At 30.5% G+C, this 16669-nt stretch overlaps 3 protein-coding genes across 3 annotated transcripts; 2 read left to right on the top strand and 1 right to left on the bottom strand.

Moving 5' to 3' along the window:
• Window positions 1-1242: 1242 nt before the first annotated feature.
• Window positions 1243-5071, top strand: LOC107618310 (uncharacterized). Its single transcript, XM_016320339.3, has 8 exons — window positions 1243-1530; window positions 2176-2288; window positions 2504-2575; window positions 3269-3304; window positions 3949-3991; window positions 4161-4248; window positions 4482-4539; window positions 4771-5071. Exons 1-8 carry the CDS (start codon window positions 1452-1454, stop codon window positions 4819-4821), a joined length of 540 nt encoding a protein of 179 aa, XP_016175825.1. The 5' UTR covers window positions 1243-1451; the 3' UTR covers window positions 4822-5071.
• A 2521-nt stretch (window positions 5072-7592) lies between these two features.
• LOC107618309 (phospholipase D alpha 1) lies at window positions 7593-11665 on the top strand. Its single transcript, XM_016320338.3, has 4 exons — window positions 7593-7874; window positions 7975-8074; window positions 8937-10833; window positions 11181-11665. Exons 2-4 carry the CDS (start codon window positions 7982-7984, stop codon window positions 11612-11614), a joined length of 2424 nt encoding a protein of 807 aa, XP_016175824.1. The 5' UTR covers window positions 7593-7874; window positions 7975-7981; the 3' UTR covers window positions 11615-11665.
• A 1954-nt stretch (window positions 11666-13619) lies between these two features.
• Window positions 13620-14410, bottom strand: LOC110266651 (uncharacterized). The gene is made up of 2 exons (XM_021111545.2): window positions 14236-14410; window positions 13620-13837 (listed from the first exon to the last, which is right to left on the bottom strand). Exons 1-2 carry the CDS (start codon window positions 14408-14410, stop codon window positions 13620-13622), a joined length of 393 nt encoding a protein of 130 aa, XP_020967204.1.
• Window positions 14411-16669: the final 2259 nt, after the last annotated feature.

Here is a 16669-nt window from a genome sequence, read left to right as displayed (position 1 = left end):
ATTAGGGATGAATTTCTAAAAAATAATCTAAACTGTGTTATATATTATTATAAATTTTTATAAAATGTCACTCATGTTTTGTAATATTTATCAATGATGTATACTATTATCATAATAGTATAAAATAATAAAATAATTAAATATTCTCGTATTTTATACTAAAACAATTTATGTATATAAAAAAAATAGCCACCGCATGATTCAATTTTTTCCCTTTTTAAAAAGAAATTGAAGAATTTTATTTCATTGGTCTACTTCATTACTCTCTAGTAATACATTTATAGTAATTGATAATTGGGGTTTGACTTGCTATAATACTTTTTGAATCCACAATTATCAGTATTTTCATATTTTAAAAACCAAACTTGTGTGTGTAAGATTTTTCAATCCTTTTATAAGTTTCTCATTTTAAAAAAAAATAATAATGAATTTAATTCATTATAAAGACAAACTTTTTAATACTGTTATTTAATCACAATTATGTTATATAGATATGCAAAATTAACCATTAATCAATTACCATATAATACACATTTAGTATTTAATATTTTGTTATTTTATAACAAATTTAATTATTTTATTAAAAAATTAAATGAAACAACATATATAATTATAAATAAAAAAATAATAAGATGATAATGTCACTCTTATTTTAATAATGTCACTTTTTTTTTTACAAATTCATATAAAATACAATACAAAAAATTTATGTGAGGAAAAATAAAAGTGACATTATCATTTTTCAAAAGATATGGTCATCGTTTTTTATAGAATTTTTTTTGTCTAATTATTATATACTTCTATATTAATTATTACGCAAATTATTTTTGATATTGGAGTGAAGATAATGTTTTTTAAGATTATGAATGATAAATGTGTTATTCTTAAATGTGAAACTTTTTTATTTAAAATATAGAAATCTGACTTTTTGATTTTTTTGAAAATAAAAATCGAACCATGCAATTTATTAAGAACAAAAATCAAACCCTCCGATTTGATATTAAAAAAATTTTGAAAATCTAACTTACAAAGTAATCAGACCTGTGATTACTTATTCTCGTATTAAAATAAAATCACATGTACCACTAACAGAATTGAATTGCATACATTTATCTTCCGTAATAAAAATGTTTAGCCTAATTATTACGTATTATTCAATAATGATTCTCATGAGCGAGTACCAATTAAATTAAAATAAAATAAATAAAACATAAAAAATAAATAAATAAAAGAGAGTTCTTTGCAATATGGGAACGACCCAGATTGCGAAATATATATTTGAAGGCGGGTTTTGGCCTTTGGAGAAGAAGAAGAAGAAGAAAGAAAGAAAAGAGGGTTGACACACTCAGACACACCCCCATTTTGCTGAATCAAACACACACCCCCACTTTCATTGCACAGTCTCGTGTGTGTGTCTGAGTCAGAAGAACAAGGAAGAATCGAAAGAAACAATGGGTTGGATCGGTGAGACTATGGATTCCATCAAATCCATTCAGATCCGTCAGCTCCTCACTCAAGCTGTTAGCCTTGGTTTGTTCTTGTCTCACTCTCTTTTCTCTGTCTGACCCATAATTCTTTTGCTCGAAAAAATCTGGACTTTGAATTATTGAAGCACTTTTTGGGAGTTATAATCATGTGGGTCAGTTCCAAAGTTTCAGAAAATTGGGTTTTGGGGATAAAAGTCTTATCTTTTAGCTGTTTGGATGGATAATTTTTCCTCTAGCAATTGACTGTTCCAATAAGAACAAATGCATTTCTGGATGAGGGTTTTAGCTGAGTCTTTTGTGGATTCGGGATTTTTGTTATTCATTGATTTTTTAGTGTAGAACTGGAAGAGGGGTTGTGGATAATTGTGTGTTCCTTAATTCTTTTGTAAAGGAGACAAACAGAGATGATTTTAACTAATAGCTTACTGCAAATAATTTGTTCTGAAATAATAGCTTACTCCATTGAAGTTTTTATTCGTATGGTTTCCTCTGAGATTATTGTGAGTTGTAATGGTTATGATTGTCACCTTTGGTTAGTCAATACATTATTCAGAAAATCGGTTGGTTGTATATAGGGATATTCTGTTGTTGTGAAATGTTAGTTTAGGTGTAAAGCTGAGACCATGATCATTGTTCTATTTCTTAATCCGAGTAACTTCTGTTTACTGATGCGCCTTTTCTGCCTCAGGTATGATTGTTACATCTGCACTGATAATATGGAAGGCATTGATGTGCATAACTGGAAGCGAATCTCCTGTTGTTGTTGTTCTTTCTGGAAGCATGGAACCAGGATTTAAGCGGGTGAGTCAGTTAATATATTGTATGGAAGTAGGGTTACATAAGCAATTCTGTTTCAAAGTTCAAACATATGCAATGAGCAATGTTCCACCTTTTTCTGAATTCGATTTCCGCACTGTTTAGTTATAAATTTACTTTTCTATTTGCTAAAAATATATGCACATCAAATATACTTTTCTTTGTTCAGTTAACATATTTGTCTTACATCTGACATGCAGGGTGACATATTATTTTTGCACATGAGTAAAGATCCAATTCGTGCAGGGGAGATTGTTGTGTTTAATGTGGATGTAAGTTCTTCCTCAGTTTTTTCTTTATATATTGTTTGCAATATCAGTAACATTTATATGTGTGATTGTATGTGACTTCTCTGTTCTTCCTCAGTTAGACGGCTTTGTTCATTGCTGAGCTTCTTAGTTTATGTTGTTCTTAATTTCTCCAACTCAGCAATGTCTTGTTTTCCCAAATCTTATTTTATAGCTACAATCTTCAATAAGATAGATCCCTGTTGGTGGCAGGCAGGTAGCATGCTCTTTTCAAATGGAGTTTATCATATTGGAGAACTTAGGGAATCTGATATTTAGTTAAGATTGGTACATTTGTAAAATTTTGAGGTGAATAATTCGTGAATTGGGTTTATTACTAAAAGTACATGGAAAATTAATGGAAATGTTCCTTATCCATGCTCATGTTATGTTATTTGCTGAGAATGTTCAATAGATTCTCCTATTTAGCAAAGTTGCGGTAAGTGTTGTAGACTTCATTGAAAATTTATTTTAGTGTTTAGCTATTACCTTTATCTCACACGTTTATGTAACTTTATGCCTGGCTTAGTGAAAATTTTAATTATTTACTTACATGAACATTCAGTTGATTACTAGAATCTTTTTGTTCTTGCAATTACTATATTTATGCCCTGCTGCTTAATATTTTGCTCAATACCTTTTGACTTACATACTTTACTTGGTTTTACCTTGTTTTAGGGCCGTGAGATCCCTATTGTTCACCGTGTAATTAAGGTATGGAGTTATCTTTTGCAGTTGGTACATGCATATCAACTTGGATGTGTTGAATGTGACTCTTAGATCAAATGGTTTGGATATTCTGTTGGTAGGGTCTCATCTTGTTTTTTGAGGAGATAGATAATCACAAAAAAAATAGTGTTCGGAACCACAATATCTGCTTACTGCTTAGGTCTCCAAATTTTTTACACGTGGTTGTGTACTTTTATCAGTCTCCCTTTATGTGACAAGTCATATACCGACCTCAAATGAGAGGATCCAAATCTGCTTTGACAAATTTTGGTAAAATAATGATAATTCAAGTTTTCAAATTGTTGAAATCAAAATCAAGTTAGTCATAGGGGCACAAATTGAAATTCAACATGTTTTTTTTTTTCATGTGGGGGCTTAGTTTCTGCAATGTTATTGCCCCTAAAGATGTCTGTCACACTCTGATTTTGCTTTCAAAGAATTATAATTTGATTAAATCAATCTTCTCTTTCCTGATCAATGGTCATTGAAGAAGTTATTTAGTCAACATTTGAAAAGTTGCCAAGATTCTGAGGATAATTCTTCGTCTTAAAAGATAAACGGCTTGGTTCTGTTATCATGTAGTGTGATGGTTAAAATCTTCCTATTTAAGAGTGTCTATTATTTTGTAGGTTCATGAAAGGCAAGATGGCGAGGTTGATATTCTCACAAAAGGTAGAAACCTTTACATGAGTAGATGATTTTTATAGAGTACCATCTATAGTTCCATTTTTCTAATTTCACTCTTTCTCCAATATTTAATATCACATATTGTTGTTTAATTATCTGTGCAATTTACACTAATCTGTTACTCTAATGTCGCGTATTCTGCTGCTGATTACAGGTGACAACAATTATGGCGATGACAGGCTACTCTATGCCCAAGGTCAGCTTTGGCTGCAAAGACACCACATTATGGGTAGAGCCGTCGGGTATGACATTTAATTTAGCTACACTTGTTCTCGATTTGAAACACTTTTCATCCTCCGGCATCATGTATGAAGAAGCACAATGCTAATGGTTAACCCTAGCTTACCCGTGTGACGGTTTTCTAATATTATGAAAAAGCATGCTTGATTGACAGATAGTATGAAACTAAGATATTTATGCTTATTTCATCTAATGGCTGTAACAATGCTTATTTTCTTATATATGTCAATGGCAGGTTCTTACCTTATGTCGGTTGGGTAACGATTATTATGACCGAGAAACCTATCATCAAGGTTCGTTTCTCGTGTACCATTCTTCTGTTATATATCACTTCAAACTATTCTAACCTTCTACAAAAATAAGCATAGCATATTATTTGGTAACTAGCATTTTCCAATATACTTGATTTCATTTAAAATCTACATGAGAACATAGATAGTAATGGATAAGTGTTGGCAATTAAACTGCATTTTTTTTTCATAGTATTTTATGAGTTATGAGAAGCTGTTTTTCCTTTCTTGCAGTATATTCTGATTGGTGCATTGGGTTTGCTGGTGATAACTTCAAAAGATTAACATGAATGAATCCAAATCCAAGTCAATGGTCTAAACCTCCAAGAATACTGTCTCAGAAGATGCCATCCCTTTTCATTAGTATGGTGGATAAAATTAATGTTAAGAACTAAATCAGATTAGTGACTTTTTCTTTTTATAAACCACTTTATAGGCCTTGATGGGTTGGCAATGTTACATTGAAGCATGATTTTATACTGTACTCTGGTGGTTTTTGCCTTTGATATAATCAAGTATCTTAAGTTTAAAGAAATTCACCTTTTAAATCCATGGATTTTACAAGTAGTCCCAAGTCCCAACCATTAAATTAAGCTTTACACATTTCATTTTAGGGAGGGTAAAGTTGGGTGAAGAGGAAAGATTGTTGTTGAATTTTTAGAGAAGTGTGTATTATATATTATTTCTTTAATTTTTTTTATTTTTTTCTTATTATAAAAAACATGATTTTCACTCTTCATTCAACATCACTTTTCACCATAACATTATCCTTCATTTCATACTATACAAGGCACATCATCTGAAGATCCACACAAAGGGAAGTGGTAATGAAAGCAATTATGATATCATGTTACTTTTTGTTCCCATCTTCTTTGGACCAAAGTTTGGAGAGATATGTTGTAATCCAACCAAAATGTTGTAAACTATAAAAAATTGCAATTGAAAAATTCATACCATGATAAAAGTAATTATAAAACGATAAAAATATTTTTAAAAGATAGTATTAGTTTGATAGAAACAATCAAATATGAAAAAATATATATTCTTAAATTAAGATATTTTAAAGATTGGATTTTGATGCATTTTTTATAGTTATATTTAAAAAAAAAAGATATTTTTATTTTAAAATTTAGTGATTTTATGTTAAATGATTTTTTTTTTTGTAGGAGGGGGGATTTATTTCAAGGAAAATGAATGAAATTTTTTAAAAAAAATCAGAAAATATATCTAGAGATTGAATTTTATATTGGTTTCATAAAAAGTTATCTAAATATTTTTATAAAATATTGGATTGAATACATAAATTGATAAATTGATCATTATTTATGAAAAAAAAAATATTTTTTGCTATTTTTTTGTTAAACTAATACACTATCTTTTGAAAGTTTTTTTTTTGTTGTTTTTTTTTTATATAATTTACCGGACTAAAGCCAAAAAGAACATGTTATTTTCTTTTAAGATTTACAAGATTATACGTTGCACCACCAAGTCAACATGACTAAAACGCACGTTCTTGTGGAAAAAGAACCAAACTTTCTAAGTTACTTGCAAATTAAAATAGTCTTATAAATAAGAAATGATATTTGCACCACCTTATTGTATATCTTCTTTTTTGTATATAAAAATCAATATTTTATTTTCTCTCATTTATTGTCAATTATTTTTAATACTAATAATAATAGAATACATACAAAAGAGATGTGAGAACATGATAACTTAGGTTAGTTTGTGAGTGAACTTGTTTCACTATGAATTGAAAAATGCTCGAGTATTAGAATGAAATATTTTAATAAGAGGCGAACAATGTAACCATTCTAAGTTTCTAACTAGCCCCTCAAATGAGAGTAGCTCTTTATGCCACATTTTTCTAATGTGAGAACTCATGTTAGAGTGCCAAAGTCACATCCTATCATCACCTCATTGACATTACAAGCTAAGTAAATAAAGAAGCAATTATGGGTCACAACATTTCTACAACAACAATCCTTTATTTTGGTTCCTCACTTTGTTTTCTTTTATAAAATTGACATCAAGGGTTAAAGTAGTTGCAATTTACAACCACATTACAAAGTGGATTCGTTTGTACTCCTAATACTAGGAAGTTTGTTGTCAAAAGTTGTTTTTATGATGAACTTTCTCCTTTTGTATTGCTTTCTTTTGGTCAAGAAGAGATGATATTTTCAATGTCTTAGTTAGAAATACCCTACTAATTCAGTTAAGTGGATTGTACAACTTCATTTATTTAGGAGTGAATACCAATTCGAACCTTGACAATTGACAATTATCTCGAAAAAATTACGAGGCCCTTAGTAAAAAAAATATTTAACTCGGCTCATAAATTTTATTTTTAGAGGATTGATTAGTCTGTATGAAAAAAAAATATTAACACAGGAACTAATCAATCCCATAAAAATAAAACTCAGGAATTGGATTGGGTATTTTTTCTTTTGTTAAGAACCTCGTTATCATTCGAGATAATTGTCAGGGCTGTTTAGAGTTTTTTCTCTTTATTTAGTTATTACATGAGTGTGTTAATTATCCAATGATATCCTATGTTCCTATCACTTCATATAATTCAAATTATTCAACATGCTAGATGATTAAAAATATAGTAAAAATTCATGTGCAGAATAGATAGTTGAGAATTATTATATGATAATTTAGTTAAACACGTCAAATTATCTAACTATTTTTAATTATTAATTTTATATAAAAATAACTATACACGAGACTTTACTTAAAAAAACACTTTTATAATAATGCCATTTAATATTTATAAAGAAATTGATTATTTTAATAACGGATTATTTTTAGTCCATATCATAATGCAAACAAAATCCACCTGAAGAAAGAAGAGGAACAAGTCAAGGACATGATTCTCCTTGGCAATCCTACCAAGAGATTAGATACGTTTTTGTAAAAATAATAATAAATAAACACAATATCAATATTAAATATTAAATATTTTTATTTTTATTTAATAATTTTGCATGCCATTGTTTTGATTCTCTTCTTTGCCTTTCGTTTAAAGCTGAGACTCTTACACACCAAAAACTCTCTCTCTCTCTCTCTTCACACACACTCTCTCCATTACCATAGTTCCTTGCTCCTTTCTCGGATCTCTCACACACCCTTTTATCCTTTTCTTCTTCTCTTTTGCATTCTCCGTTCAAGTTCTTATCTTTTCTCTGTTTTCAAAAGCTGTTTGTCGATTCCTTTTATTCTCCATTATTGTGACGTTGATTCAATTTTGAACCTTTTAATTCCATCTACACTCTTTGTTACCTCAAAGTTTGTATCTTTTCGTGTTGAACACTCGAATCCCGCGTGATTTATTGGTACATTTGAAGTGTTTTTTCAGATGGTTTTTTGTGGTTGGTTTAAAATGGAAATGGTGTGATTTTGTTTTTTTGTTTTTGTTTTTTTAACTTTTCGTAGGTAAAAGATGGCAATGATTATGCTTCATGGGACTCTCCATGCTACAATTTACGAAGTCGATACGATCAGTGGTGCCTCGGGTGGAAATCTTTTTACCATGGTATTTTTCTTTATTTTAAAAATGTTGTTTTATTTTCATTCTTTTATTTTTTATTTTTTGGATCCATGTTGAATCAGATGATCCTATTTTGGGCTCTTAGTTGCTGTAGTTTATGATTTGAAAATGTTTTGTTTTGTTTCTATTTTTGTTGTTGATTTGAGAATTCTTGAATTTGAAAAAATCCATGGATGGTGGTTGTGTTCTAGTGAATCTTAGCTCAAAATTTTTTATTATATATAAAAATATAAATAAAATAAGATGATGATGATTCTATGATTCATTATGCTGTTCTAGTAGAACCAGTTGTTCAATATCCTTTTGTTTAAATTTTAACTGGAATGAACTTTGGCAGTTATGCAAGTCCTTTTTTTTTTAACAATAAACCAGAACAATGTTGATTTATAGTAAGATCATAGGACGTGTTTGGTTTATAGTTTTCAAATTATGGTTGGTCCATGATGAAAAGTAACATGGTTTTTATTTTTCATTTTTTCTTTCTTTTTTTATCCTCCACAAAATCAAGGTTTGAGATTATAAATCATGTGATTGATTCATGGATTTGTGAGGCTTGTTGAAATTAAACATTTAGCATAATTGTAATTGTATCCAAGGATTATGAACCAGATCTTAGTTAAAGAAAAAATCCTAGTTCATTGATGAAATAGCCTTGTATTCATTCAACTAAATCTATTTCTTAGAACTTGAGTCTTTCTATTTTTGAGTTTACTTTAGTGTGTATATATATGCATAAGAGTGAAAAGAGAATACTTAATTGCTTTAGTTTTGTTCCTTTTTTGGTTTTCCTCATTCATTATTGTTGATTCATTTAGTGATTAATTTTGTGTATGTTGTTGTACTATAGATCAGGCAAAATATTGAGGAGACTGTTGGTATTGGAAAGGGAGCTCCAAAAATCTATGCAACTGTTGATTTAGAGAAAGCAAGAGTGGGAAGGACTAGGAAAATACTGAATGATCATAATCCAAAATGGAATGAGTCTTTTCACATTTACTGTGCCCATACAGCTTCAAATATCATATTCACTGTGAAAGATGATAATCCTATTGGGGCGACATTGATTGGAAGAGCATATGTGCCTGTGGAGGAGGTCTTGCAGGGTGAGGAGATTGATAAATGGGTTGAAATCTTGGATGTGAACAAAAAACCAGTACAAGGTGATTCAAAGATCCATGTGAGGCTGCAATATTTTGATATCAGGAAAGATCGATGCTGGGGTCGAGGCATTAGGAGTCCTAAGTTTCCTGGAGTTCCCTATACCTTCTTTGCACAAAGACAAGGATGCAGGGTATCTCTGTATCAAGATGCTCATGTGCCTGAAAACTTTATCCCTAAGATTCCACTTGCTGGAGGGAAGACTTATGAGCCTCACAGGTGCTGGGAGGATATTTTTGATGCAATCACAAATGCAAAACACTTGATATACATTACTGGTTGGTCTGTTTATACCGAGATTTCCTTGGTAAGGGATTCTAGGAGGCCAAAGGCCGGTGGAGATTCAACACTCGGCGAGCTTCTTAAGAAGAAGGCAAGTGAAGGTGTTAAGGTGTTGATGCTTGTTTGGGACGATAGAACATCGGTTGGTTTGTTGAAAAAAGATGGATTGATGGCTACTCATGATGAAGAAACAGCACAGTTCTTCTCTAACACTCAAGTAAACTGTTGTTTATGCCCCCGAAATCCTGATGATGGAGGTAGCATTGTTCAGAGTTTCCAAATTTCTACCATGTTTACTCATCACCAGAAGATTGTTGTTGTGGACAGTGAGATGCCGGGTAAAGGATCACATATGCGAAGGCTTGTGAGTTTTGTTGGGGGTATTGATCTTTGTGATGGAAGATATGATACAGCATTCCACTCACTCTTCAGAACCTTAGACACAGCACACCATGATGATTTTCATCAACCTAACTTTCCTGGTGCTGATATCTCAAAAGGCGGTCCTAGGGAGCCTTGGCATGATATCCACTGCCGGCTCGAAGGGCCGGTAGCTTGGGATGTTCTGTTTAACTTTGAGCAGAGATGGAGGAGGCAAGGTGGAAAGGATGTACTTCTCCATATGAGAGAGCTCGAAAATTCCATTGTTCCCCCTTCCCCTGTGATGTTTCCTGAAGATCATGAGACATGGAATGTTCAGTTATTCAGATCAATTGATGGTGGTGCTGCTTTCGGTTTCCCTGATAGTCCTGAAGAGGCTGCCAAAGTAGGCCTTGTTAGTGGCAAGGATAACATCATAGACCGTAGTATTCAAGATGCTTATATCCATGCCATTCGCCGTGCCAAGAACTTCATCTATATCGAAAATCAGTACTTCCTTGGAAGCTCTTATAACTGGAAGCCTGAGGATATTAAGCCTGAAGATATTGGTGCTTTGCATCTAATTCCAAGGGAGCTTTCCCTTAAGATTGTTAGTAAGATTGAAGCCGGGGAACGATTTGCTGTGTATGTTGTGGTCCCAATGTGGCCGGAAGGTGTGCCGGAGAGTTCATCAGTTCAGGCTATATTGGACTGGCAAAGAAGGACAATGGAGATGATGTACAAGGACATTACTGAGGCTCTCCAAGCCAAGGGTATTGAGGACGATCCTCGGAACTATTTGACATTCTTCTGCCTTGGTAATCGCGAGGTGAAGAAGGATGGAGAGTATCAGCCTTCTCAAAAACCAGAGCCTGGTTCGGATTATGAGAACGCCCAAAAGGCGCGCCGCTTCATGATTTATGTTCATACCAAGATGATGATTGGTAAGTGGTGAAAACTTAGGTGCAGTTAAGTTCATGAGCACTTGATAGCTGAGAGTCGTTAAATGATTTGACAGATTTGACTAAATTGTCATGTAACAGCTCTCAGCTAACAACTTCGCATGAAGTTAACTGCACCTGAGTTTGAAGTCTAAATTAAAATACCTGCATAGCTCATAACAGCAAACATCATTGGATTTCTTTTATATCGATTCAATCACTAGATAGTTTGATCTATTTGACTAAACTGTTTATTCCAACATATCCTTGTGAGTCAAATTAAGAGTCCTATCTTTTCTTTTACCATTATCATCATAATTTCTTACTTGTTTTGGCCTTATTGTCTATAGTTGATGATGAATACATCATTATCGGATCAGCCAACATCAACCAAAGATCAATGGACGGCGCGAGGGACTCCGAAATTGCCATGGGAGGTTACCAGCCTTACCACTTGGCAACCAGGCAGCCGGCGCGTGGCCAGATCCATGGTTTCCGAATGGCATTGTGGTATGAACACCTTGGTATGCTTCATGACTCATTCCTGAGGCCAGAAAGCAAAGAATGTATCAGCAGGGTGAACAAAGTTGCTGATCAGTATTGGGATCTCTTCTCTAAGGAGTCACTTGAGCATGACCTTCCTGGCCACCTGCTCCGGTACCCGATCAGCGTTGCCAGTGAGGGACACATCACAACTCTTCCGGGATTCGAATGCTTCCCAGACACGAAAGCGCGAATTCTTGGCGCCAAAGCAGATTACCTTCCCCCTATCCTTACTACTTAGTTTCCTTTTGTTACCATGTTCAAAACAAGTTTATTGCTTGCATTCTAATCTTCTTATGTTAGAGTAATAACCTTAATGTAGCATTTGATGTCTTGCCTTGTTAGAACTTTAATCTGACTGTTATGAGATTTAATTGCATAATCAAATATAGTTGCTATCTTATTCTAATAAATGTAAAATGTTTCTTTCTTTCTACAACAATGTTATTGTTGTTTCTTGGCAAATTTTAGAGATAGTTCTGTCATGGATAGAATATACTACTTAAAGTTACTATTTATATCTTATTTTTTTCTTAATAATAGAAGCTTTTTTATATAGATATGGAATATTTATAGCTCTCTTGTTTTAAGCTTTGGTTTTGATTATAATCAAAATATGCAAATCAATTTTCTAAAGGGAATAAATCTTTTAGTGTGACTTTTTTAATGTCTTTAAATGTGCAGAATATAAATTTATTGTAAGAGAACTTTTACTAAATTTATTAACAAATAAGAAATATAGTACTTTATATCTAATATATGTAAAGACTTGAATTAGTCAAATATGTTGGGCTATCTTAATAAAAACATGAAGAAGTTTTGTGCCTTTAAATTTAGCATGCTCAGAATAGTAATTGAATGAGTTTCTCTTTGCTCAAGATTCAAGCTCTGACAAATCAATTCATCCAAATTAGTTTTGTGGTCCATGTTTTATTTGCATTGCATGCTGCTCTTTCTTCACCACATTAACATGTGAATTCAGGTACCATGTTAATATGCTTGGTAGTGTTAATGAAATTGAAAGGAATGGTATGTTGTTTAAGTATTTAGGGAATGTTCCTTTCTTGATATTGATTTTTGTGCAATTTGTTGTTCCTCCAATGTGAGTGACAACTAAAAATATATTCCTATATTTGATTCAATTACAATTTTTCCTAGAGGCAATAAAATTTTACATTTGAAATCTCACAAGTTTTTGAGAAAAAACAATTATATTGTATTCATTTTGTTCAATTATGGAGTAATGGTTTCAAGAGCAGATAAGAAACAATTCTCTTGGGTTTTAGATATTTTGGGGATCTTTTATGTTTTAATGTCTAAATATTATATTATTATATCAATGTAATTGATATTTAATTATTTAGTTTGATTTTTTATATGTTTTACTGTGATGTAAAGTATTAATATTTTGGTTTGGTTTCATATAAATTAAGTCCAACTTGTTTATGCATATGATGTGATTATAAAAATGAGTATCTCTTTCATGGTGCCATTAATAGAAAAATCTTAAAGGAAATTTCATTATAGACATCTTTTTATGAGGTCAAAATTTTCTTTTGATAATTAATCATTTCTATTTAGTCATAAATGTTATTAATAATTTTCTCATGGAAGAAATAAAAATAGTAATTCATATATTTTTTTAATCTATCGTAATAATCAAATATATTTACAAAAATATAATAAAATAATTTTTAAAATATAAAATACATATTTTTATATATATACTCGAATCCACAACTTTTTAGATGAGTACGAAAAGACTATGTCATTTGAGTTATAATTCATTAGTGCATAATAGATTAAGTTTACAAGTTTACATACATTGATTTGTAATATATTACTTTATTTAAATCAAATGAACAACCTTCTTACGAGAAAATATGTTCCATTTTTCAAATTATAAAGAAAACAGAGCCAATTTCACTAATTTATAACAAAATATCATTAACACAGTTGATAAAAATTCAACATTGAATTTACAAAGACTTTTGATTTTCTGCTATTGATGTGAGAAACTATTTTAGTGAATTTGAGAAGATTTACATACACTTATTTTTTTGTAAAGTTGATAATCAAAAATAGTTAAATAATACTAAATTATTATCTAATGTCTAATGATACTCAAGAGATAACTGCATGCAAGGTTCTACCTTCTACAACTATATCTTTGATCTAACCAACTAAACCTTTTAACATTAAAATATCATCAAACAACGAAAATCTAAAGGAAAATTGTATAAGAATCAGTGACAACGAGCAATTCTATTGCCTCGATCTCTCATAATCCCGTTATACAGAGCGATTCTGTTCGCTGGCATCTCCTTTGTTTCGTTTATGCAATTTCTTATTCTGCTGTTTTGCTTCTTCTTTTGTTCTTCTTCTTTATTTTCTTCACTTATTTCTTTCACCATCACATTCTCTGCAAATTTCACCCTCTTCTTCTTATTCTTTTTTTTCTCCCCTAAAAATCATAAAATAAATTAAAATTCAGGTCAAAGCACACAAAATTCAAATCTTGGACATTTACTCAAGCGAAAAAATAAGTTGTTCACTAGACTATTATAAAATTGGTTCAAAATTTAGATTAAAACTCAAATACACACGAAGTTAATACTCAAAAATTGTTAGATAACAATTTAATTAAATATCTCAAATTATCTGATTGTTTTCGGGTATTAATTTCACGAAAATTATACTTAAATTTTTACCCAAAATTTAATATATCTAATCACAATTACATTCAATAATATACAAATTTTATAAAGTAACAAATAATCATGGGTGACGAATAATGGAGTAAATATAAAAAATTAAAAAATACAAGAGAAAGAGCAATGATGTAAGTGAGTTTTTAGTTACCTGAGTATAAGCAAGAGCGTAGAAATTGTTTGGTGGGGTTATTTGAACTATGATCACGTGGAATTTGGAACGATGATGGAGAACATTTATTATTGTAACTATAAGCAAAATAAAGAACTGTGCTTGAAACAAGTATGACTGCTGTGACTATAATACCCTGTGAAATCGAAGCCATAACTACTGTTCTTATTTTGTTAGGAATAGAGAAGAAAAGAACATAAAAGAAGAAAAGAGAAGATAGAATAGGAGGTGATGAATAACAGAAAGTACACTAATAAAGAGAGTACACTAAATACTCTTGTCATTTGTGTGTATGCGTATAGGCGGTATAGCTTAGGCGGTACAGCTTAATTACTCTCGTTGTTCTAGAAGTATAATGTGGTCATGGGATATTTGGAATTTAGATTTTTATGATGGACCTCCCAACATTGTGAACTCATATAAACACAGATACAAATTAATCAAAGGTGTTATATATATATAAAATTTTGATGAAGTGTCGATATAATATATGAATTTAATATTTGATTTTTTTTTTCTTGCAAACTTTTCATCAAATGTCATTACATTACCATTCTTGAGAAAATTCATGGAATGGGTTTAATGTGTGGCTTAATAGTTAATACATTAATTTTATAGATTATTATCTCTACTATAGATATATTGGCATCCTTGACGAGCAATGCATGTAAGCCTCACAGGGTTTCCATGGTACCATATTAAATAAGCATTTAAAAACATAATTAAATATGCAATGAATTTACCAAGTTTATGGTGAGATTAAATGGACTATTTCCTAGCCCCTCTCCCCTTATTTTTTGACAAGGTATAATTAGGATGTTATTGAATATTAAGCCTCAAATATGAGATATTGTACTCAACATATGCAGAAAAGTATGATTCATATCTTCTCATATTTAAAGTTTAAACAATGAAGGGAAAAGGACAATAATGTTTATATATCTTGACTTTGTAGTTTTCATACATAATTTTTTTTTATTCTTATAAAATTGGACCACTTTAAAAAAATATATAATGTTAACTTTTGAAAACATTTTAAAAGAAATATAAAAGAAAGACTATATAAAAAATTGATAATAATTTTTTTGAAAAAAAAATGACAAAGTTAAAAGACAAAAGAGAATATATAACCTCTTACATTAAATAAAAAAAATCAAAACATATCCTATAAAAAATGTTAATATTTTTTTAAAGCACATTTTATAAATGAATACAACAATAATCGTTTACGTGTAGATTTCGTTTGACAATCTCAATGATGATCTTTTTAGGTATTCTTTTATATTTCACTTCATCTTTCATCTCATCTACCATCTTCACTGGATGTTCTATTGGTCTTCTTCTCATATGTCCAAACCACCCGAATTTTCCTGTGCTCAAGATTCAAGCTCTGACAAATCAATTCATCCAAACTAGTTTTATGGTCCATGTTTTATTTGCATTGCATGCTGCTCATTCTTCACCACATTAACATGTGAATTCAGGTATCATGTTAATATGCTTGGTAGTGTTAATGAATGCAATGGAATGGTATATTGTTTAAGTATTTAGGATGCAAGTGTTACTTTTTTTAATATTGATTTTGGTGCAATTTGTTGTTCGTCCAATGTGAGTGACAACTAAAATTATCTCCCTATATTTGATTCAATTACAATTTTTTGTATAGAGGCAATAAAATTTTACATTTGAAATCTCACAAAATTTTTAGAAAAACAGTTATATTGTATTCATTTTGTTCAATTATGGAGTAATGGTTTCAAGAGTAAATAAGAAACAATTCTCTTGGGAATATTGTATGTTTTAATGTGTAAATATTATATTAGTATATCAATCTAATTGATATTTAGTCAATGAGTAATAGCTCAAATGGCATGATCTCCCTATACTCAATTAAGAGGTTACGGGTTCGAGTCTCATATCTTTGGTAAAAAAAATCTAATTAATAGCTTGTTTTTTTATATGTTTTACTATGATGTAAAGTATTAATATTTTGGTTTGGTTTCATATAAATTAAGTCCAACTTGTTTATGCATATTATGTGATTATAAAAATGAGTATCTCTTTCATTATGGTGCCATGAATAGAAAAAATCTTAAAGGAAATTTCATTATAGACATTTTTTATGAGGTCAAACTTCTCTTTTGATAATTAATCATTTATATTTAATCACAAATGTTATTAATAATTTTCTCATGGAAGAAATAAAGATAATACACTAAAAAAATTGTAATTGACACTATATATTTGAATACATTAAATGCTCAGTATATCACTAATAAGAATGCAGTGTATAAGATTTTTCACATTTATGATACATTAAAATTTAATAATATTTTTTTAATAAAGAATACACAATCTTAAAAACTCATGAAGAAACCATTAATTGAACGGGTAAATCATGTATCTACAACCA

The sequence above is a fragment of the Arachis ipaensis genome, chromosome B9 (assembly GCF_059453495.1).
Source record: "Arachis ipaensis isolate K30076 ecotype BB chromosome B9, ASM5945349v1, whole genome shotgun sequence".
In the NCBI taxonomy this organism is placed as follows: Eukaryota; Viridiplantae; Streptophyta; class Magnoliopsida; order Fabales; family Fabaceae; genus Arachis; species Arachis ipaensis.
This window is presented reverse-complemented; position numbering and strand designations above follow the sequence as displayed.